This window comes from Glandiceps talaboti, chromosome 4 (assembly GCF_964340395.1).
Source record: "Glandiceps talaboti chromosome 4, keGlaTala1.1, whole genome shotgun sequence".
NCBI classification, from domain to species: domain Eukaryota; kingdom Metazoa; phylum Hemichordata; class Enteropneusta; family Spengelidae; genus Glandiceps; species Glandiceps talaboti.
In genome coordinates this window covers 15,366,643-15,390,807 of record NC_135552.1, presented here as the reverse complement: position 1 = coordinate 15,390,807, position 24,165 = coordinate 15,366,643, and the positions used below count along the sequence as shown (strand labels likewise).

General features: G+C 35.2%; 1 protein-coding gene across 1 annotated transcript in view; it reads left to right on the top strand.

Annotated features, from left to right (window-relative positions):
• LOC144434717 (integrin beta-1-like) overlaps positions 1–24,165 on the top strand; it is a 34,149-nt gene that overhangs the window by 1,334 nt on the left and 8,650 nt on the right. The window contains exons 2-21 of the mRNA XM_078123232.1: positions 3,658–3,736; positions 5,496–5,572; positions 6,493–6,606; positions 7,353–7,437; positions 8,358–8,489; positions 9,203–9,299; positions 9,965–10,049; positions 10,282–10,368; positions 10,952–11,113; positions 11,491–11,586; positions 11,797–11,886; positions 12,646–12,833; positions 13,606–13,690; positions 14,257–14,399; positions 15,082–15,151; positions 16,136–16,217; positions 17,094–17,221; positions 17,748–17,852; positions 18,284–18,428; positions 21,284–21,394. Coding sequence (XP_077979358.1) covers positions 3,670–3,736; positions 5,496–5,572; positions 6,493–6,606; positions 7,353–7,437; positions 8,358–8,489; positions 9,203–9,299; positions 9,965–10,049; positions 10,282–10,368; positions 10,952–11,113; positions 11,491–11,586; positions 11,797–11,886; positions 12,646–12,833; positions 13,606–13,690; positions 14,257–14,399; positions 15,082–15,151; positions 16,136–16,217; positions 17,094–17,221; positions 17,748–17,852; positions 18,284–18,428; positions 21,284–21,394 — 2,149 coding nt within the window. The 5' untranslated portion in view covers positions 3,658–3,669. The remainder of the gene's footprint in view (positions 1–3,657; positions 3,737–5,495; positions 5,573–6,492; positions 6,607–7,352; positions 7,438–8,357; positions 8,490–9,202; positions 9,300–9,964; positions 10,050–10,281; positions 10,369–10,951; positions 11,114–11,490; positions 11,587–11,796; positions 11,887–12,645; positions 12,834–13,605; positions 13,691–14,256; positions 14,400–15,081; positions 15,152–16,135; positions 16,218–17,093; positions 17,222–17,747; positions 17,853–18,283; positions 18,429–21,283; positions 21,395–24,165) is intronic.

Here is a 24,165-nt window from a genome sequence, read left to right as displayed (position 1 = left end):
AGGGTTCAGTGGTCAGATATTTATTTGTGAAATTTTCACTGAAGCTATTGATTGAAATTCGATGTAGTGGTAGTAGTTCAATTTTGTCTTCTACAAATTTACTTGCTTGAATTTTCCGTACATTTACATTACATGTTTACATTTTTGTCATTATTATTGATCAGCATTCTATATCTGATGTAGCTCTGGAAACGTGCCCTGAGAACTCTGACATGTATTCATCCCCTTCCTATCTTCCACCCTTTAATAGGGAAACCTTGAAACTGCACAGATATGTTCTGCATACTATTTTCAAGCAAAAAAAAAAAAAATTGCTGTGACCCAGTTTGTTGTTCATAAAGGAAACTGATTTAAATGACAAAACTAAACATATTTGTTGTCTATTTTGCCATATCTTGTTCAAATATTTGTTTTTGTAGTTGAAAACAATTGTCCATTTGCAAGAAATATCTCAACAGTCTCATGGTTTCCCAAGGAGGGGGGGGGGGGGTTAACAGAAGTGAATAGAGATGTGTGAAGAGTTCTCAGTGCATATTTGCAGAGGTAGCATCTGATACAGTGACCTTTCAAACCGTATTCAATCACACACACACATACACAGGGGAATCGGTTGTTCAAAACACCAATTTTCAATTGAGGGTTCTAACACACATCTATGTTTGTATCATGTATGTGTAATAACATAAACAATTCAATCAGTCATAATTTTAGTCGAAACACACTGTTTATACCAACACAGTGTTTTATTTAAGGGCGGTAAGTAGGTAAAATCTACCGGGGTTCCCACATCATTTTACCGGGGTTCCCCACCAAAATTATGATACATTGCATGGGAAGCTCTACCAGTTTTACCTCTTTCCCCCTTTCTGTTACCGGGGTTCCCAAACCTTAGCAAAAACACTGCCAACAGATCTACTGAAGTTCATTTCGCACTGTACTGGCTTTAGAGTTCTCACAGACCAGTGTGTCCTCTAAATTACAAAAATTACAAAAGTCAAAAAATGTTTGTTGTGGGCAAAACTTGTGAAAAGGTTTTATTGTGACATGAGTCTCTACATGAGGAACATCAATTATTAATGCAGGCAAGAAATTGTTGTGCTAATCTGCGTCAAGTATGTATGCATGTAGGAGTCACTCATGCTGGGGATTAAGGACCCATGATTCCATCCCATGTTTTCAATTTCATGCTAGCACTCATCAGTAGAAGATTGTAAATATCATTATTTCATATTTGGGGCAACCACTTTCTTTAGCTAGTCCCGAATACATCTGTTTTTCATTTCCCAAATTTTAATGCATGTCGAAATCTCTGTGTATATATGTATTTAGGATATACAATGAGGGTGTATTAGTGTCAAGTTGTATATCCTGCTAATACCATCATGACTCCTTCTGTGGTGGCAACTTTATGATATTCATTATACTGTATACAATTGCATGCATCCCCATCCCTTATTTGCACACTCAGACCTGGGCACATTGATGGGTTGTCAGGGGGAAAGGTGACCGTTAATTTGTCTGTCTATATTTGGATAAAGGCATGTGTAAACAACCTTTAGCATATTAATACTTGATGCGTGATGTTTCAGTGGGTACTGTACCCACATGTCACGTATAGAAATGTGCCACTGTGATCTGATAATTAATAGTAGTGTCAAAATTATCAAGACATTAGTCAGACTTGATAAGCTTATCATAATTGGTTAATTAGATATACAATTCTATCGGTGCAAATGACAGACTAAATGAGCATCAGTGACTGTGTATAAAATGTACAAGGTACATAGCTAATGTAATTTGTAAACAGTCATCATGAGATGAGATGAAAATATATTGATTTGTAAGCAGTCATGGGATTGGCTGATTCCAGTGTACATATATTTCTAAAATTGTTTTTAATTTCGTGAATTATTTGCAATTTTATACTTTATACTTTTCATACTTGTAGAATTTACATCAAAAACACACTTCAGACAATCCATAGAGTAAACCAACATTTTGGGTGAAAAGTTAGAAATTGTATCTTTCTTGCGAGAACAAGAGTGAAGATGAATGTGTTGTGCTAATACATGTAATAAACCTAGGAAAGACATATGACCCCAAAAAGGTTTGAATTTTGTTTGTACAAATCCACAAGCACTTGATGAAACTAAGTTAATTCAACCAGAAAATGATATACTCAGTACAAAATGTATGTATAGTGGTTGGGAAAAAAATGAAGATTCTGTTGTTTTGCTTGGAAGTAATCAAAGTCCATGGTCTAGGCAAACTGCATGTCATATAATTTGAAATAAAATATTCAAAATGTAATACGAGAAACATTATTTGAAAGTCCTCGAAAGTAAACTACAATATCTGCCAAATGAAATGAAATAATTTATAGGATGAAAATACTTGAAGTGAAAGAAGCTGACAGATGAGGTCATTGGGTTCAAAGATCACCCTTGTATATAAGTTGTAATGGGTTCTTTTCGACTGTGCTTTACTTTCATAACAGTAGGGAGGAAATGCTAGTTTTGGTACAGACATACTTACATGTACAATGTACATGTAAAGTTATAAATGTATGTTGCCTTATCAAGAATCTTGATGAGGGTACATGTACAATACATGTAGTTTCATATTAATATTAAACATCAGTGTAAAATTACAGGGACAAATTGTAGCACAATTCAGTTTCCTGTACTTCCAAAAAGGTTTTGGTAAAATGGGCAGGAGACAGAGGAGATTCTTCTTTGGTGTATTCATACTTGTTAGTCACACATTGACATGTTTGGAAGCAACTTATGTAATGATACATTAACAGTTGTCATTCATGCAAGGAGCATAATTTGTATGTCTATAGCCTATAGGGTAAAGACTCCTAGTAAGTATGTAAGTGACAGTATATAATTAAATGAAGTGTTACTCCTTTGAATATATTGGGTTTATTGGGTTTGAATGAAACATTGAGTGACAAACAGTAATATAGCTTGTCCACCCATGTTGTAATGTTGTCATTTCCCTTTCCTGTGATACAATATACTTTGCATTGTACCGGAGTTAAAAGCTGAACTTACCCCTGTACTTTCTTTCGTACTCCCATATTTATTTGTCTATTACTTCTGCATTGACATATGACTAGTACAGTAGGTGTGTGTGTATATATATATGTAATACTGACAGTAACATATTTACATTTTACATGTAAAGAGAGATCTTGAGATTTGATAAAGGATAGCACTAGACTACTATACATGTACATGAGTAATCTACACTTTGCTATAATCTCGGTCTGTCTCTTGTTTCTGGAAAGATTGTGTAATTTATACCCTCAGAATTTATACCCTCAGAATGGAACATTATACTTTTATATGTATAGGGATATACATACCTTGAACTTGAAGGCATGCTGTTAAGACACTGTAACTGCACAAACTTGATACAGCGTAGTTTTGTACATAAATTGGCAATATATTCCAGTTCAACAGTGTTGCTGTCGTGATTTGTACAAAAAATGTCCTCCTGGAGATGTGTTACAAGCCTTGAATTAAGAGTACATTCTCTGCACAAACCAATTTGGAAGTACAAGCTTGTATTGTGCTTTGTAGACATCACTATATCTACAGTTCACTACACTATATCCAAAACATAAATGTTTTTTTTTTTTTTTGACAGGAACCTTTCAGAATGTTTTCAGGACACCTTTATACCATCACATTACTATCAATATGTGTGACATTAGTCAAATCTCAAAGTAAGTATACTCTATACCTTATCATTTGTAGTTTTATCTTGTATTGATATGTACTTATTATATTTATTGATGTTACTGTCATGTAGACAGTAGTCATTCATTCATTCATTTATTCAGCCGAGACCTACATGTACATGTACCTCAGGCTGAGCACACAGTTGACTGAGGCCTATATCTGTAGATTTCTCAACAAATATACAAAATATACAGTGAATACAAACACAAAATGAGACAAATGTTAAGTAATAACAGTGAGAAATACAGTTGGTCATTAGTACATCACAGCATGCATATAAAACTTCAAACAGTGGTAATAGACAGACAATACCATACAAAGGCAGACATTCATAGATTGAGTGAGGCACAGGAGCATATCATTGTGTTCTCAAGATTTTGACTTTGTGTTTACCCCTAGATCTTTATGACCAAGATGAAATTTTCATAAGGTGGAATTCCAAATAAACGTTACTCTGTTAAAATAGAGTGCTCATTCCAGGAATTCCAGGATGTAATTCTATTGAAAATAAAAGTGCACATTACAGAGATATTTGTATGTGCATGCACTATGTAGACTGTAAATCTGGAAAGTTGTAGTGATGTACAGGAAGCCATATATACACAAGTACTTAATATGAACATAGACACGCTATGATTAGAAGTCAGTACTTATGGAAGGTGTGGTTTCTTTCCTTTAGAATCTAGATTAAAGCAGGTTAACTTGAGTTGAAGCAAGAACAAAGTATTACTTCTTCTTGTGTTGTCCATTTTTCTGTTGTTTTTTTGCTCAAGAACAACCAATAAACACACAAAGATAAAAAAACAACAAGAACAAAGTATTATGATGAAAACAGATTATAGGCAGTGTAGGTTGAAGAAAGCTTAGTAATAGTTTAGCCTAATGTAGTCTGGATGGCAATTTGGTCTCTAACTGAGTGGAGGTGTAAATTGTAACAATACCATATAGGAGCAGTAGGCTTTGATAGTCTTATTGAACTAGACTAAGCATACTACTAGTACTAGTACTACTACCGGTAGTAACTTATTCAGCCAACCACAGTGATATAAAGGCTAATCCAAGTAACACTGTTTCATGTACATGTATGTATGTATGTTACTTGTAGGAGATGCTGGAATATCATGGGATTTATCATACTTTACATGTAAGAGGAATCCTCACTCTTAAAAAAAATTGATTTGCCTTGGATTACAACACAGCTGCAGCTAATCTGTGTGGCCATTGAGTTTCCCATGTGACTGCATTTATTTTCAGCTAATCCATCATGTGTCTGTATTTATTTTCAACTTTATCCATGCGATTATTTTCAGCTAATCCGTTTATGTACCTGTATATTTTATTTTCGGCTAATCCACGAAGCTGTTTATGTCACCTAATTGATTATGTGGCTGTATTTATTAATCCATGTGACTTTATCGTCAGGTTATCTTTGCAGCTGTATTTATCTTCAACTAATCCAAAAGACTTCAGTTTCAGCTAATCCAGGAAGTTACATGTATATGTCTTGTTTCAGCTAATCCAGGAAGATATGTGTAGTATCAGCTGATCCGTGTGACTTCAGCTCATCCATGTGGCTGTATATCTAATGTCGGCTAATCCGAGATAGTGTTCGATTTAGCTACACCATATATGGCAGTGTTGAGTTTTAGCTAATCCGTATGGAGAATGTGATGTATTTTCAGCTAATCCATGTCACTCTATGTACCGTCCGCTAATCCATACATCTGTGATGATTATTTTCAGCCAATCCATGTGCTAGTGCAGGAACCTGTGGGGAGTGTATTGTAGCTGATCCGTCCTGTGGCTGGTGTAATAGTTGGGTATGTACAATTTTTGATAACACCTCAACACTGTTTAAGCCCCTCCTCCCCTTCCCCCTATCCATTTAGCACATGTATCAGTTGTAGATTTAGACTATCTATATTCAGAAATATTATAGTATTCTCACATGTTTGATAACTGTTGAAATGCTTTGCAAATATACACATATATTATCTTTCAACTGTACTTTTATGGACGATATTTAGATATGTTTTTGTGACCTTTTTACTGTGGAAACTAATACATGGTGGTGTATAGAAACAACTATAAAACATGCTATGATTTATAGGGTTTGATTTCATGAATGACACAATGACAAGGTACATGCGATGTTAATGTTTGACTGCTACCCATGTTATCAACAATTGACATATATAGTGGGTCAATATATACTACATCATATGTACCATGAAGCCCATTATACAAAATGTAAATGAAGGGGAGATGCAGTGTTATGGGAGCTAAATGGCGAAGATGACCCATTTTGAAATGACTGCTGCTTCCTAAAAAATAATGATAGCTATCTAAAACTAAATATTTTCAGAACGTAATTATGTGAATTTTATTGTCATGTTGTTTACTTTTTTCACAATTATCAAAAATGGGTGGTTTTTTGGCAGTAAAAATATGACTTGTCATTAATGCTAATGTTTTCTATGAAATATTCTACAAAAAAGTGTAACTTGACAACAAACTGCAGGGTCATAATGTTTCTAGGTGTTTTAGAAATCTAACATAAATTTGACAAAATTCTATGCTTGTGTCATATCTTGTACCTCTGCAACACGACAGTGAGATATTATTACTATACATGTAAATCTAAAATCTCTCTAATCATAGTACAACCACTTCACACATAAGATATGACATCATGGCAATATAGGTCTTCAACATTGTATTGTATTCGTCTTTGTTACAGGAATACCATGACTTGTCGGCTTACCCACAGTGTGGTATTGTGAACAATTTACTAGGACGAGGGTGTCCTGAAGTGTCCATTATTGATCCAGGAAGTTCTGTGGAGATTACAGCGGTAAGTTGAGTTTCAGTCATCATTGACATGAGATTTTGTAGCCTTGACCAGGATCTGTGTTTGTCCTGAAATACTACAAATAACCAACTCCTGCCTTGATTAGTTTCCTTTGACATAATTTAAGATAGAATGTGCCTCGGAAATAAACTGTTTTAATTTTCTCTGTTACTTTGTTCAAGAAAAACTCAATCCCATCCTTAGTTCAAATCAAGGAAAAAAATGAAAGGTCACCACACAAACTTTTTAAATTAAGGCCAAACTAAAAATCAAAACAATGCCATTTTAAAATCCAATATGGCCGCCACCAACTGTGTTAACTCTATTGGAATAGAAGATTGTTGATTTCCATGACTATTTCATCATTTCGAAAGGACTGTTAACAAACTTTCATATTACAAAGTTTGGAGAGATTTTATCATCTTTGATTTTCAGGAGTATGGTTCCCAACATACATTCTACCTCAAAATAGAGATACACTGTAAATATAATGTATTTCGTTTTAGCTGTCTTCAGTTGAAAATGATCAAAAGTCATGCACTCTTGATGTGACGTTATGGAGTGCAAAGAGAGAGACTGGTACGCCAATGCAGTACAGTACCATAGTGCTATATATAGTACCTAATATCAGTTTGATATGTTATGTTATTAAGTTCCTTTATCAAGAAATGATATCTCTTTATTAATTTCTTTAACCATATATATTACTAATACTTATTATATATGTATATATGATATTATGTTTTTAGGACCAGCCACTGAGTGATGCAGGATCTGATGTAGGTTCAGCTGTCCAAGTTAATCCACAAGAGATTACAGTTAAGCTTAGACCAGGTAAAAAAAACAAATAAATATAGTAAAAACTGTGTGTGATTTACAATATAATATAATGCAGTGTTTTTGCTAAGGGTGGTAGGTAGGTAAAAAGGCTACCTGAGTTACCCTGTTATTTTACTAGTGTTCCCCCACCAAAATTAGGGCGTACGCTATGGCGACTATGCCAGTTTTACCATGTTTTGCCCTTCCGTTACCAGGGTTCCCAAATCTTAGCAAAAACACTAATGCCTTCACTGAGATTGAGTGTGTTTTGTGATGATGTAATATAATGTATATGTAACATTAGCCCTTGTTTACATGTATATATACTACTTTAGGTTTTCTTAACTCATATTTCAAGAAGATAACCCTTCTCTTAGAAGTTTTTTTTTCTTCAAAAATTGCAAGCTACCTTTAACTTTATTGGACCATATTCAGTTCATCTTACCAAATGTTTATCTTATTTGGGTCTAGCAGTGGTTTCATATATACTGTCCTAGCAGTGTTGTCATATATTCTCAATACTAATGGTTTTCATTTACATGTCCAATGGTAACTGCTTAAAGATTCACATGCTGAACAGATTCAGAAGGGTTTCAGGAGATGTTCTTACATAAATGGACACCAAACCCTTTTCAGTCGTATTTGAGAATATGTATATAGGGTTGAAAACTGTTGTGATGCAACAAAAGTGACTGTTTTCGGACTGTCATTTACTGCAGCTATTGATAGCAGTATACTATGTTACAGAAATGCACATCTTCTCAGTCTTTTTTTGAAAATTTATAGTGTTGAAAACTGTTGTGATGCAACAAAACTGACTTGTTTCAGACTGTGTCATGTTACAGAAATGCACATCTTGTTATTTGAAAGAACTTTTATTTGTTTATTTGTATTCATTCATATGTGATATGTAATGTATGTTTATTTGCCAACAGGTAAACCTGGACATGTGAAACTGAGTGTACGTCAAGCCGAAGACTACCCAGTTGATCTGTACTATGTGATGGATGTGTCTAACTCCATGAAAGATGATTTGGAGAAGTTGAAAGTTTTAGGAGAAGTTTTAGGTGAGAATATTTTGTGTGTGTGTGTGTGTGTGTGTGTGTGTGTGTGTGTGTGTGTGTGTGTGTGTGTGTGTGCGTGCATGCGTGCGTGCGTGCGTGCGTGCGTGCATGCGTGCGTGTGTGTGAACAGTTCCCTGTCTGTTTATAACTGCATCGCAAAGAATTGACAAAGTAGATTTAAAAGTATATTTAGTTCAAGTTATACCACATTGTCAATCATCAAAGCTATCTGATAATTAGTCCAGGTCAAGTCATGTTGGGCGAACTAACTACCACAGTTTCGTAATTATTGTAAGATGTTGAGATTCAGTACATATTGATAACTTCCATAATATAGGTGTCAAATAGTACATTTCTTGTACCACAACCAAGGGTTCTTATAAAGTAACATTCCGCCTATTCAGGTGGACATGCTTTGTCAAACTATCCGTTTGCTGGCTTTACCGCTAGGCATTATTGTAAAATTATTACCTTGTTATTGTTTTGTATCAGTTCTGTACTCTAAACGTGAGTAATTTACCTTGTATATCTCAGCCGAATCACTCGGCCTTCTTCAGTTATTATCGTATGTGATTCAATGACATAGATGTGACATTTGAACTCAGGATGACTTGTTTTGTTATTGTATGTTTTATCAATACATGAATGTACTCTCAGTTCATCAAATGAGGGCTTTATTACTTATCCATAGTACTCTTTATCTGTGTCATATACAGCTGAAGAAATGAAGAACATTACAAAGAATTTCCGACTTGGTTTTGGTTCTTTTGTTGATAAGACAGTGATGCCCTACATCAATACAGTAGCTTCTGCGTAAGTATTTGCATAGATTCAAATCCTACACAACAGTGTGGTTGTTGTTTTTTTTGCTCCAGAATTTTGAATACCAGGAAATAATGTCCAGGGTCTAACAAGAGTGCCTTTCTTTCTAAGAAAGAAAGAGGAACCCATTATGCTAGTGGATAAAAATAGTGTTTAATGAACTAATAAAACTTTGAATGAATGAAGGAATGAGTGAATGAATGAATGAATATATTTCTACAGATAATGAGACGAAGTTACATTTGCAAAGAACATGCAAATATATACAAATTTGGAAAAATACAAGATACAAAATGTCTGACACAGACCGCGGACACGGTTCATCGGACCTAGTCTTGTCTATGGCCCACACAATTTTCTGTATTTCTAATCAATACCAGGATATACATATAAAAATAGTTAAAACAAACATTAGTTCCATAGTTAATATTGTAAATCTGAGTCTGCATTCTCTGACTGATGATTACAACTCGTGAAAAAAAAAGCAGTGCTTTTGACATCAAAACTTAGAGCAACCATAGAGCAGACCAAACTGTCCAGTGTGAAGCACCCCTTATAATGAAATAAGTTCTGCAGAAGTGAAAAATGTATAGGTGAAAAATGGGGACATGACATGTAATCATTTAGGGTAATCATTTGATAAACTTCCATTACAGACGTGCATCTCCATGCACTGGTTGTGTAGCACCATACGGATTTATCAATTCCTTACCCTTGGATACTGATAGCACAAGATTTTCTGTAAGTTCTATTCATTGTTATTTATTAGATATTGTGTCAGTATGAAGGAAAGTTGATCGAGATAAAGACGTGATCAATGTAATTCGACAAACAAACACGTTGATTCTAGTATGGAAATAGATACTCATACCTTATGAATTGAATATTTTATATCTTGTGAGAGTTTGTGTGACACTTTTCTGTATGCAAAGAATGGTGCTATCATTGTTGTTTGTTTTTGATGTACACACAGGAAGAAATCAGCAAGCAGAAAACATCAGGAAACTTAGATTCACCTGAAGGTGGTATGGACGCTTTGATGCAAGCAACAGTGTGTAAGGTTAGTTGAACATAAACGTTACATACAATTGCAGTGAGATTAACAGCAAGAGACATAACAGACAGACAGACAGACGCACACACACACACACACACACACACACACACACACACACACACACATATACACACACAGCAGGGTCCTTTACCTAATCACATTGAAAAGTTATACACATTGCTATTCTTTTACATTTCAGTAGAAACGGGTTATTGCTGAAATTTTTACACATATGTTTGATGATTTTAATGACTTCAACTATTTACTTTCCTACTGATAAATAGTATGATTACTAATCTGTGTCTACATCCCAACTGTACAGGCACTTAGATATAAATGTTTAGTATGTAGTTGAAATTATCTAATTGTGTGCAAGAAATGTCATGACACCTTAAAGTGAAATGCCAAGCTCACTTCAATTTCCCTGTAACTGTGCTCGAACGTGAAGACCTGAAGAAAAGTACTAATATGTAATCATTAGCTTTGAACATTCGCCATTTGAGCACTTAATTAATCAATTATGTAGACCTATCTGATTTGAAGCCAACCATCATTTTGTAAAACCTGTATATTTTCGTATTTTCAGAATGACATTGGATGGAGACAATCAGCCAGGCATTTAATCATCTATACCACTGATGCACCCTTTCATTATGCTGGGGATGGCAAGCTTGGCGGTATTGTTACACCAAATGATGGAAATTGTTACCTGGATGATGAAGGAGAATATTACAAATCTGAAGAATTGGTAAGAGGGGTGTCAAATTTTGATGTGGAAACTCAATAAAATACCAGGAAAACACATGGAAATTAAGTCGAAATTATGTAGAAATTAGAAAGTATGCTTTAAAAAAACTGGTAGATGAGAAAGAAAAGAAAGTAACTAACAATCACTTCCTTTTTGGGCTACCAGAATGAATCAGAATGAGTCTGTCTCTGCCTGTCTGTCTGTCTGTCTGTCTGTCTGTCTGCATCTCAGTCTGTCTGTCTGTTTACCTCTCTCTGTCAAAACATTCATGTGTACCCAATTCACTTTCTTACCTAATATGTACATTCTTATTTCACTACAAAAATATGAAATATAATGGATGTGGTTAAATGTTTGAAATCTCCTTATCTTTTCAGGACTACCCATCCATTAGTCAGCTGAATTTCCAGATGCAGAAACACAACGTCATCCCAGTGTTTGCTGTGACTGCTAGTGAAATCAGCATCTACCAGGTATGTTATCAAACATTTCACCAGTAGATGGAAGTTAAAAACCAATAAAAAATATGTGTGGTGGTCACAACACACTAACTTTTGTATTGATCACACCATCGTTGTTGTCACTGTCATTGTCGTCGTTGTCAGATTTCAATATTTGTATGTTCACATTGGATAGTGTACGTGACAATTTTATTAAAATAGTTGTATTATTCTTTATTGCAGGAACTTACTAAATTTATAGAAGGTTCAACTGCTGGTATTTTAGCCAATGATTCATCCAACATTGTGGACCTTGTCAAAGAAAACTATAATGTAAGTAAATTCCTCAACAAGAAAACGCACAACTTTTCCAGTCAAGGGAAAGTTACAACAACAACAGTAATTGTTATGTATGTACCTTGTGATTATTTGCACCGGTGCGTGCGCATATTAATTGTATTTTGCACTGCAGTGCAATATTTAAAATGTTATTGCATACAGGTATGCAAATGATATGCAAATGAGTGCTCGATTCTTCCTTTTACATGAAACTGTGTGATTACAGAGAGTGATATTAACAGAAATTTGTCGTTTTGGATAAACATATGTAATTAGGACAGAACCCCATGCTGCATGAGTTCCAGTGTGGGTACTCAGGGGGTGTGCTTGCAGTGTTTTCTGCTTCACTTACACATGCTACACTCATGAAAAGCACAGTCGCAGAGAATACTGGAAGCACTCGTGCAGATACCCCAAGTATGGCACTCATTCAATGTCATCATTTTCATTTGTCAGGAAAAACACAGAACAAATCGTGGATATTGATATAACATAATTATTTCTGTAAAGGCAAAATGTGTTGCTTCTCTTAGTTGGGATGGTTTTTACTTTTCATTTGAAACAGTTTTTAAGGAACGTTTGATAAATTACAGAAAATCACATCTGAAGTGGCAATGTTTTGATACAGCCCCCCCCCCCCCCCCCCCCCCCCCCAAAAAAAAAAAAAAAACCATCAAAAAACCACAAAAAAACATTACTATAACCTTTACATTTGAAAACATTACTGTAACCTTTACATTTGATTGATTACAGAAAATCACATCAAAAGTGACAGTGTCTGATACAGCCCCTGAAAACATAACTGTAACCTATACATCAGTGTGTCTTAATGGTACTACCACTGCGGGATCTAAGGAATGTTCTGGTCTACGAGTTGGAGACACTGTACACTTTGACATCGCTATTACTGCCAATGGTTGTCCAACTCATGATCAGAGAAAGTAAGCATTATCTCTACTTTGCAGCAATAATTCCTGTGATGTTTTCACCAGCTGTTTGTACATTTTGATGCGACACAATCTCTATATATTTGGAAAAATCAAATTATGGAGTTATTTTAGATGGTGATTGTAGCATTTTGTAGTGTATGTGTTAACTTATGTGTATACAGCGTGCGCATTGCAGGTTAATGTTCGCTCACTCTGTTTAAAACAGTCACATGGAAACTAATAACAAATCTGGATATTCTACACTCTAAGATAGCTAGATCTCATTTTCGTGTTACATTTTGTCTAAATTAACTAAACCATTGACACGTTCTGCATTCCCATGAGCGTCAGTGTTCTGATGTCTGTATGGTGGGATATTAGTTCATTTCATTACGCCAAAATGTAGCCAGAAAGTATTCTGTCTATCTTAAAGTGTAGCATGTGCAATTTCTTATTGGTTACTGCGTGGTTGCATCATGTAGAGCGAGTTAACTGTAATCTACAATGTGCTGTATATCATTTTGTTATGTAGTAATAGACACTTGCTGCATGTGCTCATCTCTTTGTTCAGTGTGAATGAATGTATATACCGCATTTACTAGCATTAGCGCCTTCACATAGGCAAGCGCCCGGTGTTTTTGTTTAGACATTGTCTATTTTTAGGTATGTATATACGGTGTGTACATTTACCAGTGACATGTATAATGTGTAGATACAGTGGTGACTTCTAAAAATAAATAGATACAGGTATTGCAAGTCATGTGGTTTTTGTATCTGTTTTCAGGTTCACTATAAAGCCTATTGGTTTCAATGAAGAGTTAGTAGTTAATGTGGAGTTAGAATGTGAATGTGACTGTGAAGAAAAAGAGGTAAGAAATTGTGTTCTGTCATGCAAATCTGTAATGTGAACTGTCATGCAAATCTATAGTGTGTACTGTCATGCAAACTTCTGTCAGTAAGATGCAGACATCCGTGCCACGCTATCAGCCAGCACCACTCATGGTTAAGAAGCCTGATAGGGCTTAACAACACTACGTATCTTACAGTCTAACAATTCTGTAGTGTGATACTGTCATGCGAAGTTCAGTTTGTACTGTTATGCAAACTTCAATTTGTACTGACACACAAAACTTACGTGTGTACTGTCATTCAGACTTCAGTTTGTACTGGTGCAAATACGATGTACTGTCATGCAAACATTAGTGTGCTCTGTTATCAAACGTCAGTGTGTTCTGTCATGAAAAAGGTTTGTGCTATCATGTAGACCATCCCTAGTGCAATATCGGTTAGTTTGTTTGTTTGCTCTGTAAACACCAAACCAGTTTGCAAAACTTGGACATCCAAAAATGGTGATTAATGTCAGAAAATTATAGACTGATATTTAGTTACAAGTCAATGACATATAACATTGAAACATTACATATAATTTCTGTAGATACCAAAGGCAGAGCAGTGCTCTAATGGTAACGGGACATTGGTATGTGGTGGATGTAATTGTAACGACAATAGATATGGCAGGAAATGTGAATGTAGCGGTGATGACATCGAAGAGGATGATAACGATGAACTCTGTAAACTGTAAGTAAAATAATGCATTTCTTGATGTCACAACTCATGAAAAAAACACTTTGTTTGCTTGCTTGTGGTATATAAGCAGGAATGAGACAAGGTTTATGCAAAGACATACATTGTAATTAATGTCTGTAATTTATCAAAGCATAAACACCACAAGAGCCCAGATCCCATAACTCTGTTTACTGATATAATGCTACACATTATCACGATGAGTCCGACTGTTACTGTTACATTATAACTTCCACAGATATAAACAAAGTCGTGAAAGCATCGTGTGAACCTACATCAAAGGCACCAACTGTTGTTTTTGTACCAGTTGTATTGCTGTTTGTAGCTAATTTTGTCTTTGTGTGAAGTTTTACCTTGGTATATTTCATTCAAGCAGACACATTGGTGTTTTTCGGGGATTTTAGTAAACTGTACACTTTGTGTAAGAGATTGCATGGTATTGTATCGTTTGAATGATGGTGACTTGGCTATTTCCTCTGACTTATGTTAAAAAACCCAACCTATTAGTGTGTTTGAACAGACGAAAATGGTGATTTACAGTCTGGTTAGAAACTCATGTAGCCTAACTTTCGTTCACAAATGAAATACATTTCACAATATTACAGCTGTATACAAAGTACGTAAAAAGATCCAAGCAAAAGAAATAATATTTGAACATTTTATTTTCTCTTTGTAGGACAAACACATCTCTTGTATGTTCAGGTCGTGGTGCATGCCTTTGTGGTGTATGTTCCTGTTATCCTGGGGTAAGCTGACACACTGCCTATATTACATCTATATTGTAAAGTTGTCTTAAGTTTTTAGAACTATAGTAATAGAGCAGGAAGGTTGTAATCTTAATCAGATTCATAAATGTTGTACATTCAAATATAATTTTGATTTAAGGTGCCCCGGGGACGAATTTCACTGAAAGTCACAGTTCTAAAAATCTCTCCAAACTTTGTGATATGAAAGCTTGTTTCTGGCCCTTTTGAAATAATAAAAGAAACTTGGGGGTCCACAGTCTCAATCTTATATTTCCCCATATAGTTAACACAGTATTCGGCGGCCATATTGGATGGCAGCCATATTGGATTCTAAAATGGTATAATTTTTTATAACAATTTGACCTCTATTTCAAATATTTGTATGGTGACCCCTGATTTATTTTCTTAATTTCAAATGAGAATTGGTTGGAGTTTTCTTGAACAAAGTAACAGTAAAAGTTTTTAAACAGTTTTAGTTTCACGTTAACATATCTGACTAAAATCAAGTAGAGTAGGTGATATTACCTAGCTTTTCCATACACAACACACTAGTTACCAATAGCTTTGTTTGTAAATACTTATTTATAAAACAAATGAGATATTGGAAATTTTCACAGTAATAAAATAAATGTATTACTGGTAAATTCAAACATATTCATACTCTGAGGACAGTTAAGATCTCTCCAACTTATGGTGACAAGGGTTGCATTATCATTTTTGGCCCACTTAGTGGCAAGGTATTTGTCACCATCTTTGCCCTGTACTCAGTGTCCTGTCTCCATTTTATTCTATTTGGGCAAGGGCCTTGTCATCATGTTTGCCCAACTCAGTGGTAAGTTGTGTCACTGCATATATCAAGTGCACACGCACATTGTTATAAGCCAGTGTTGAATTCTTAGTAATATGAACATGTACTGAGGAGTTCAGTATGTAAATGTGTTTGCTGTAATCTAATGTACTTTTGTCCTTTATTCTTGATTGTAGAAGAGTGGTCAGTACTTCAATGGTCCATTCTGTGAGTGTGAAAGTACATCATGTGACAGATCACAGGGCAAAGTGTGTGGAGGTAAGAATACATGTATATACAGACATTTTTTCAAGCCTAGTGCTTTCAGTAATGTAATATTGTGTACAACGTTGCTGATGTAGTGTATCACTTGTTATGGTGACAACTGTAAATAGTCAAATTTCAAATTGAAAGCATGTGTGTAATTTCATAGTAGATATTGAAGTGTGACATTGGATGTGTATCATTACATTGAATACATGGTACGTTACATGATCATCCATATTGGATGTTAAAGGGACACAAGCTGAGTTTATATCCCACATCTTGTATTATGAAAATACTTACATAAAACCTTGCTTAAACTATTCTAGTTTCATGTTAATGTTCATGTATGCCTTCTGTGACATTATAATTTCCTTCTACTTTTGTCAGAACAGTTGATTGCCTAGTATAGATTCCTCAATATTTTTCTGGTACAATATTAAAAATTATGTCATCGGATCGTTTATATGTTATATCTTAATACCAGGTTTGAGTTCAGTCAATTGCAAGTGATAGTTATGTTTGCTTCAGTAAGTAGAATACAATGAGTGACTTTTAAACACGCAGAATAAGTCTTGCCCCAAAACATATCAACTCAGCTTGTGCCCCTTTAATACAATATAGAATTAAAATTAGAAGTAGAAATATGTTATTAGGTTATTAAGCAAGCATGATTTCTGAAAAATAATTTCTTTATTAAAACTGGTGAGGTATTATTAAAGAAATTATTTTTCGGAAACCAGCATATGTTTATTTATTTTCAAACCTTCCAATCCCCTTAAGTTCTGTTTCCGTTTACGACAACTGGGGGTAGTCTATTGAATACTGGATTTGTCTATTTTACAAACCTATGTTGTTATTTATATCTGTGCTATGGGTTGAAACATACAGGTCCAGACCATGGAGAATGTGTTTGTGATGAAGAGCTACATAAGAGTGTGTGTAAATGCAAAGATCAGTGGATGGGTCCTGCATGTGACTGTCCATCATCAAATGCTGCCTGTGTTGCTTCTAATGGGGTAAGTTAGATTTGATTTGATTTCCAGGATGACCAACGGAAGCAAGTCCTATTTACAGGCTCCTTAAAAATACAGCAATAATACATGTAATTACATCAAACACAAGCAAACAGGGTGAAGCTAGTGACATTAAAAATAGAACCAAAAAATGAATAAATACAGACTAAGAGTTAAGCTAAAAAGACCTACTGAGACCTCTAGAAGTATGTTTATACAAACAATCAAAGACACAACAGTTCAAAAATGTACAAACTCGACCTTAGCAGTGACCCTATTAATGACACTCTTACACATGCTCTTAAACCAATTCTTATTTTCGTATATGTGCAACAGCATCATTTTCATCTTCAGTGTTTCCATATAGACGGTAAAAAAAACACTTGTCAGGCCTATTGTGTAAACACATGAAAATGCATTAAAAATGATAACAATATTGGTATTTTTATTTGAAAAAATTGTTGTGTAAACACAGCCTAAGGCTAAGCAGACCTTCAATAACACACTGAATGTGATTGTACTTTTACAGGAAGTATGTAATGGTGTCGGATTCTGTGACTGCGGTACTTGTAAATGTAATTCAACCATCACACTGTACAGTGGACCTACCTGTGAAGACTGTCCTATAGGCCAGGTAACGTCAAACACATAGTTACTCATTCAGTAAACAAATACAAGCTAATATTCTTTTATTTTGAAAGATGAAAATGTTTGGTCAAATCTATTGTGCTGAAAGAAAGCTGTATTCCCCAGTCAATCAAAGTAATGCTGGAATTGAAATTCTTAGGAATTACATCGACATGCATGTTTATACGAAATGCCAGGTGTACAGTGACTATACATGTTTATTTTGGATCATGTTGGCTCCTCTACCCCCTCAGTGAGGTGAGGAATTGGAGGGGGGGGGAGAAGGAGGGGGCTAGTGGAGTGAGGGTAGGATGATTATCAAAGCATGATAAAACCTATGTAACTGTATACTTCAGGGGAAGGGGAGGGAGGGGAAGTGGGATGCTGACTGAGTATGACTAGAGTGTATCTGACTATGTCACTGTTTTTTTACTACAGGACTACAAAGGACTCTGTGAGGTCAACAAATGTAAAAATAGCAAAGCCTGTGTGCAGTGTAAGGCATTCCAATCTGGTAACCTAACACAAGAGGAGTGTGAAGAATGTCCCTACCCTGTACAGATGGTGAAAGATTTAGAGAAAGGTAAGAAACCGTCCATTTATTGTAAACCAGTGTAAAAAATTCTCCCATATGCTCTGTTACGAAAAGTTCAGATTGTAACTTTCAATGATTGAAGAGATTCAGCAGTTTGTACAATAACTCTTTTCATTACTTACATCATTGGAAAGTGACATCAAGAATGTTGTGTTATGCAAACAGCACTGAATGTGAATAAAACGCCTGTTTTTTGTATTTCTTTTTGTACTATTAAACCACGCAATTTACAAACATACAGGAGGAAAAGGTAAAGGTTAGAGGACAGTTCATTGCATTTGCATGTCGTAATGTGTCCATGTGTTTATTTAACATTTCTTGCTTTTAATGGAATCGAATACTAATATATGATATATGTTGTTGTGCAATCAACAGTTGACAGTGTTGTGTACAGTAATGGACAGTATTGTGTTGGCATTGAACAATAATGTACAGTAATGTGTTGGTATTGTCAAGTAATTTTAGATAATGTGTTGGTCTTGTATAGTAATTTTAGACAGTTTTGGTATTGTACAGTAATTGTGGACAGTGTATAGGTATTGTGGAGCAATTTTAGGCAATGTTGGTATTGTACAGTAATTTTAGATAATATGTCAGTATTGTATTGTATTGTAATGTATTGGCATTGTACAGTAAGTTGATATTGTACAATAATGTTAGACAATATGTCAGTATTATAGACAATTTGTTGGTATTGTACAGTAACTTTAGACTGTTGGTATTGTACAATAATTGTGGACAATGTGTTGGTATTGTACATTAATTGTGGACAATGTCTTGGTATTGTACAGTAACTTTAGACAGTGTGTTGGTATTGTGAGGTAATTTTAGACAATGTTGGTATTGTACAGTAATTTGAGACTGAGTGTTGGTATTGTACAGTAATTTGAGAGACAGTGAGTATGTTGGTATTGTAGAGTAATCTTAAACATTTTCACATTGTACGGTAATGCACAGTAATGTGTTGGTATTGTAGTGCTGTCAGTAATTGATATAGTTACGATGTAACGTACATTAGTTGTTCTGTGTAAAAGTACCATATAATCGTTCAATTTCAATGTTGCAGTAATAAATATATACTTTCGCCGTATTTTGTTTCCGTTCGCCAAGGAAAATACAAGTGACATAAGGGGCCTTGTCACTATGAGTAGTCAAAGACGAGCAGTTTCAAAACCCTTTGGGTCATGAGTAGTTTCTGTTTGAGCAAAGGAAAACGGTGGAGAATAATGTAATTAAGCCTTTGCAAACTTAATTTATGAAAACTAGGTGATAATAGCAAATTATATATGACTTAGATTTCAAGTCAAACAGATAACATAAATACTCTGTAGTAACATTGAGGTCCCAGAAAATAAGTTGTCTTCGTTGTGAAACATCAAATGATCATTCAGTGTCAGTTTAGTGGTGTCTTACACTTATAGTATGTTGGGTGTTGTTATGTTGTTTTAGCTCATCTACTAATAATATACCGTGTATGTTTGCTGTGATCATATAACTTGCATACCACTTTTTGGTTAACATTATCTCTAACAGTAACACCACTGTTTTTTGACATTCAGTGAAATGTTGTACATGTGTATGTGGATACGTGTAGGTTTTTGTTCATCTTTTGCTTGTGAGATGTCATAGAACTTGCAGACTGAACAATGGTCAAGTTGTTGTCATCTCACATGCAGTAGAGCTTTGCTGACTAAACTTTATAATGGTCAATGTCTCCTATTAATCTTGTCAAACTCAGACAAAACTTCCACATTCAAATATAAGTATAAATATAAATACAACAATACTCCTGTACAATTTGGATGTGCAATGTATTTTAATGTTACATATTTTTTTTTGCATGTTATGGTTAAAACAGCTATGTAAAACGCCCTGAAAAGACAATTAATGCTACAGTACTTTTAATATTTTAAAGTATTAAAACTTATCAGTAGTAATTGACTTTTATGTGGCTAGAATTTCTGACTAGGTTCCTTGCTAAATTATCTTAACTTAGATGTAGTAATTGGTAATGGCGAGAGAGACAAAGTAAAAAATAAAGATATAAATGTAAATTTGGCTTAATTATTAAAAATAAGCATTTAAATGTTGGTGCAATAATCAATTTACGTGTAACTAAAATAAAAAGATGTATGCTGCCCAATATTGAGTATGAAAGTCAGTCAATGTATGGACCATGCATTCAAGTAATGGGGCCTCATGAACAATGTTCCTCTTTTCATAAGTTCTGTCAAATTGAACACAATCACCGCACAACAAATGCGACATCTTCATGCAGTATTCAGTAACTCGGTCATAGAAAGAAAAAGTAACACAGAGAAGGCAAACAATTCAGAAATAAAGTAATGCCAAAAAAAATACTTGTGTATTGTCCCTGGCTCACTAAATGCCTGTCTGACTGGATTAGGATCAGTGTTAACATCAGAATGGTTCTAACACCTCACCAGTATGTGTTAGCAACTTGAAGGGTACTGTTTGCACCAGACCTATGTTAACATCTGACTAGTTCAGAGCTAACACCGGCCTGGCGCTAACACCTCACCAGTATGTGTTAGCAACTGGAAGGGTTAATGCCTCTACCAGGTCAGTGTTAACATCAGGTTAGTTCAGTTTTAACACCAGGCTGGCACTGACACATCCACCAGTATATGTTAGCATTCGGAAGTGGTTAATATGTGTACCAGTACTACATGTATATGTTTTTATTAGACTAGCCCACTACAGCAAGCTGATACCAGGCTATCAAAATATACTTATAGTAATTATCACATGTACTGTAATTTCATTGTATACAGCAATTTTAACATAGGAACTGATGTATGTATATTTGTGTTGGTTTACAGGTGAAGGTATTGAAGTATGTCGGTTCCAAGACGATGATGATTGTATCTTTGAGTTCATCCAGGGTCAGTTGGAGAATGGTACTTATATTTTGTATGTTGATGAAGATAAAGGTGAGTCAGCTTTCATTGATTCAAAGAGTAACATTTAAACGGGTCAACATTTAGCTTTCATAATTGTATGTTTGATATATAGAAAAATAATTCAGGTTTAGTTCCTCCCTTGCATAAACCTGCAATGATTTTACAATACCCTATATGTTTTCCCAAATCATGATCTGTGATATTTTGAATACTACTACTAAGATAAGCTATGGAATGGACGTAGGTTTAATTGTACTCACAGTAGGGTGGCATTTCTGATGACTTCTGTGATCTTGAGGGGTACATTTTTAGCTCCGCTGTCAGCGAAAGCTGAAAGCGTAGCTTTAGGTATAGGTGGGTATTGAGGTATAGAGAGTAGAGTGAATCATAGGTGTCCGTCAAACTTTTATATTTTTACTATCTACTCCATAAGTGACAGTCGGAATTCTTCGATATTTGGTGTGCATGTTCCCTGGGGGGAGGCTATTCAGATTTGTTCATGCCAAGTTGATCTGTGCCATTTTCAATTTTTTATGATTTTTTTTCATAAAATGTCATTTTCATCAACTCCTTGAAAACCTCTTATTAGATTGCTTTGATATCTGGCATGTTGATGCGCAGGGGGTAGCTTACTCAGATTTGTTAATTTCAAGTCAGCACATCCTCATTTTTATTTTTTTATGATTTTTTTTTTGTAATTTGAAAAAAAAATGAATATGTTAATGAGCATAATGACCGACGCCATATTGGAAATCAGTCGACGAGACTTTAAGTAAACTGCCACTTTTCAAAAGACACTATTGACGTCAAACAAGCAATGTAATATGTGCTATAGTCATAATTGGGCGCCCAAATGACAAGCGTTTGTTCGAAACAGGGTTGTAAACTTCAAATCCAATTCTGCACCCTTCTACATTATCAGCCAATCCACAACATCCTCATTTGCATACTCTATCCTGATTCGACCAGAAGCTGAAGGTGACCTCATTCGACCGAGCGATTTTCCACAGCAAGTATCTTGAGTATCAACACAGGACGTTCTTAGTACTCACTAAAATCACACTTCAGACCCACTATAAAAGTGTGATGTTTCCAGATAACATGTAACTTGTGGTTAATTCTATATTGTCGTGCAATTTGGAATGACAGTGAACCAGAATTCAGACAACTTGCGTAAGGAAGGGCATGCCAGGCATGCGGTTGAAGTTTAAATATGGCCGACAGTTCACATGTAAAGTTAAACGACATGAACGTGTCTTGCCTTTCCAAAATGCAAATATTTGGCAAGTAAAAATAATTAAAATAATTACAACTTTAATTTGGCTTCAGACTTTGCATTATGTTTTGCGTATCTTTCCCCGTTTTACATGTAAATCCGAAAAGGTTCTCTCTCATCATGTCATCAGTGTCAGTGATCATACCGCGCGGGGTAGTCCTCGGGTGCACGAGTCTGTATTACCATGGAAGTAGAAGGTTCTAGTAGGGGTTCTACTTCCATGGTATTACTGACTTGACTCTAAACACCGGAGGGGGAGGGACAATTGTCAGAATCGAGTCCCGAATTCCTCCGTATGCAAGCAGGACTACGTGCGGGGCTGCTTTGAGTACGAGCGAAGTGAGGCATGTTGAGGTATTTTGTTGAGAATTATAAATATTGCGAAATGTCAAGTACAAGGTTTAAATACAATGGAATGATGAAAAAAATGGCAGAGTCTGCTGACAGGCGCCGGTCACAAAAAACACTGTGAATTAAAATATCAGACGATGTACATGTATGTATTAATCGCCGACAATCCACCCGTATGCACGAGGGACTAACCCGGAAGCAAGTCGTTGTCGGTGTCAGCCATACGTTACAGTGGTAACATCGTCCGAGAAATCGCTGCGTTCAGAGTGTCACTGTCATTATTCACAGAATTGTTGTTTTCGAGTGAAAACCCGTCTTGAATTGTATAACTCTAACAAATGAAGACATGTCAAGTTATATTTTGAAAGTTGTATCGCTAGTTTGAGATGATTTTCTCACGTACTAAAAACTAGTACTATCGAGGCTTACTTGGAAGTACTAGTAGGACCTTCCAGTTCATCGGGAAGTTTAGCCAGTCCGATAATTCTTTCTGGTTTAGTTTACAACACTTTTGATCACGCAGATTTTGTTGTTGTGATGAAAAGAAATTAAAAAAAGATCATTTCAACCATTTCGTTGTGTTTTCTTTGTGAAAGGTAACCGAACATGAACGAGTGTTACCACTGTAACGTATGGCTGAGAATGACTCTCTTCCGGGTACTAGTTGAGATTGTCGCCGTACGGAAACTAAGATGGCGATTAATACATTTCTTCCCTATATATATCTACCACAACTAGAACAAGTTGAATGTTGTTGACTTTGTAAATTTGTTAGAAAATTGAAATTCAAATTGCCTCAAAATTATTTTAGATCCCTAGTTTATTTCATTCTTCATTAAAATTTTCCAGGGTTACAGCTGTAAGACACTGGAATTACTTATAGCCAACCTCAAAATCCTCTTTTTTTCTTTTTCTTGTGTGCATTTCCCAGTCATTTTTTTCTGAGATTTTGTGCAATTTTTCATAACAGTAGATTTTGTTATAAAATGGTGACTATGGTATAAAAGTACAATACATTACCAACTTCTGTGTAAAATGTGTTTTATAGTGAGACATCATATGAAACCACTAACCACTTTATTGCATCGCTAAAACAAAACTGCATAGTGACTCGAAGAGCTGAAGACCTGAACCACTTCTACATGTCACCAAAATAAAAAGTTAAATTAAAAAA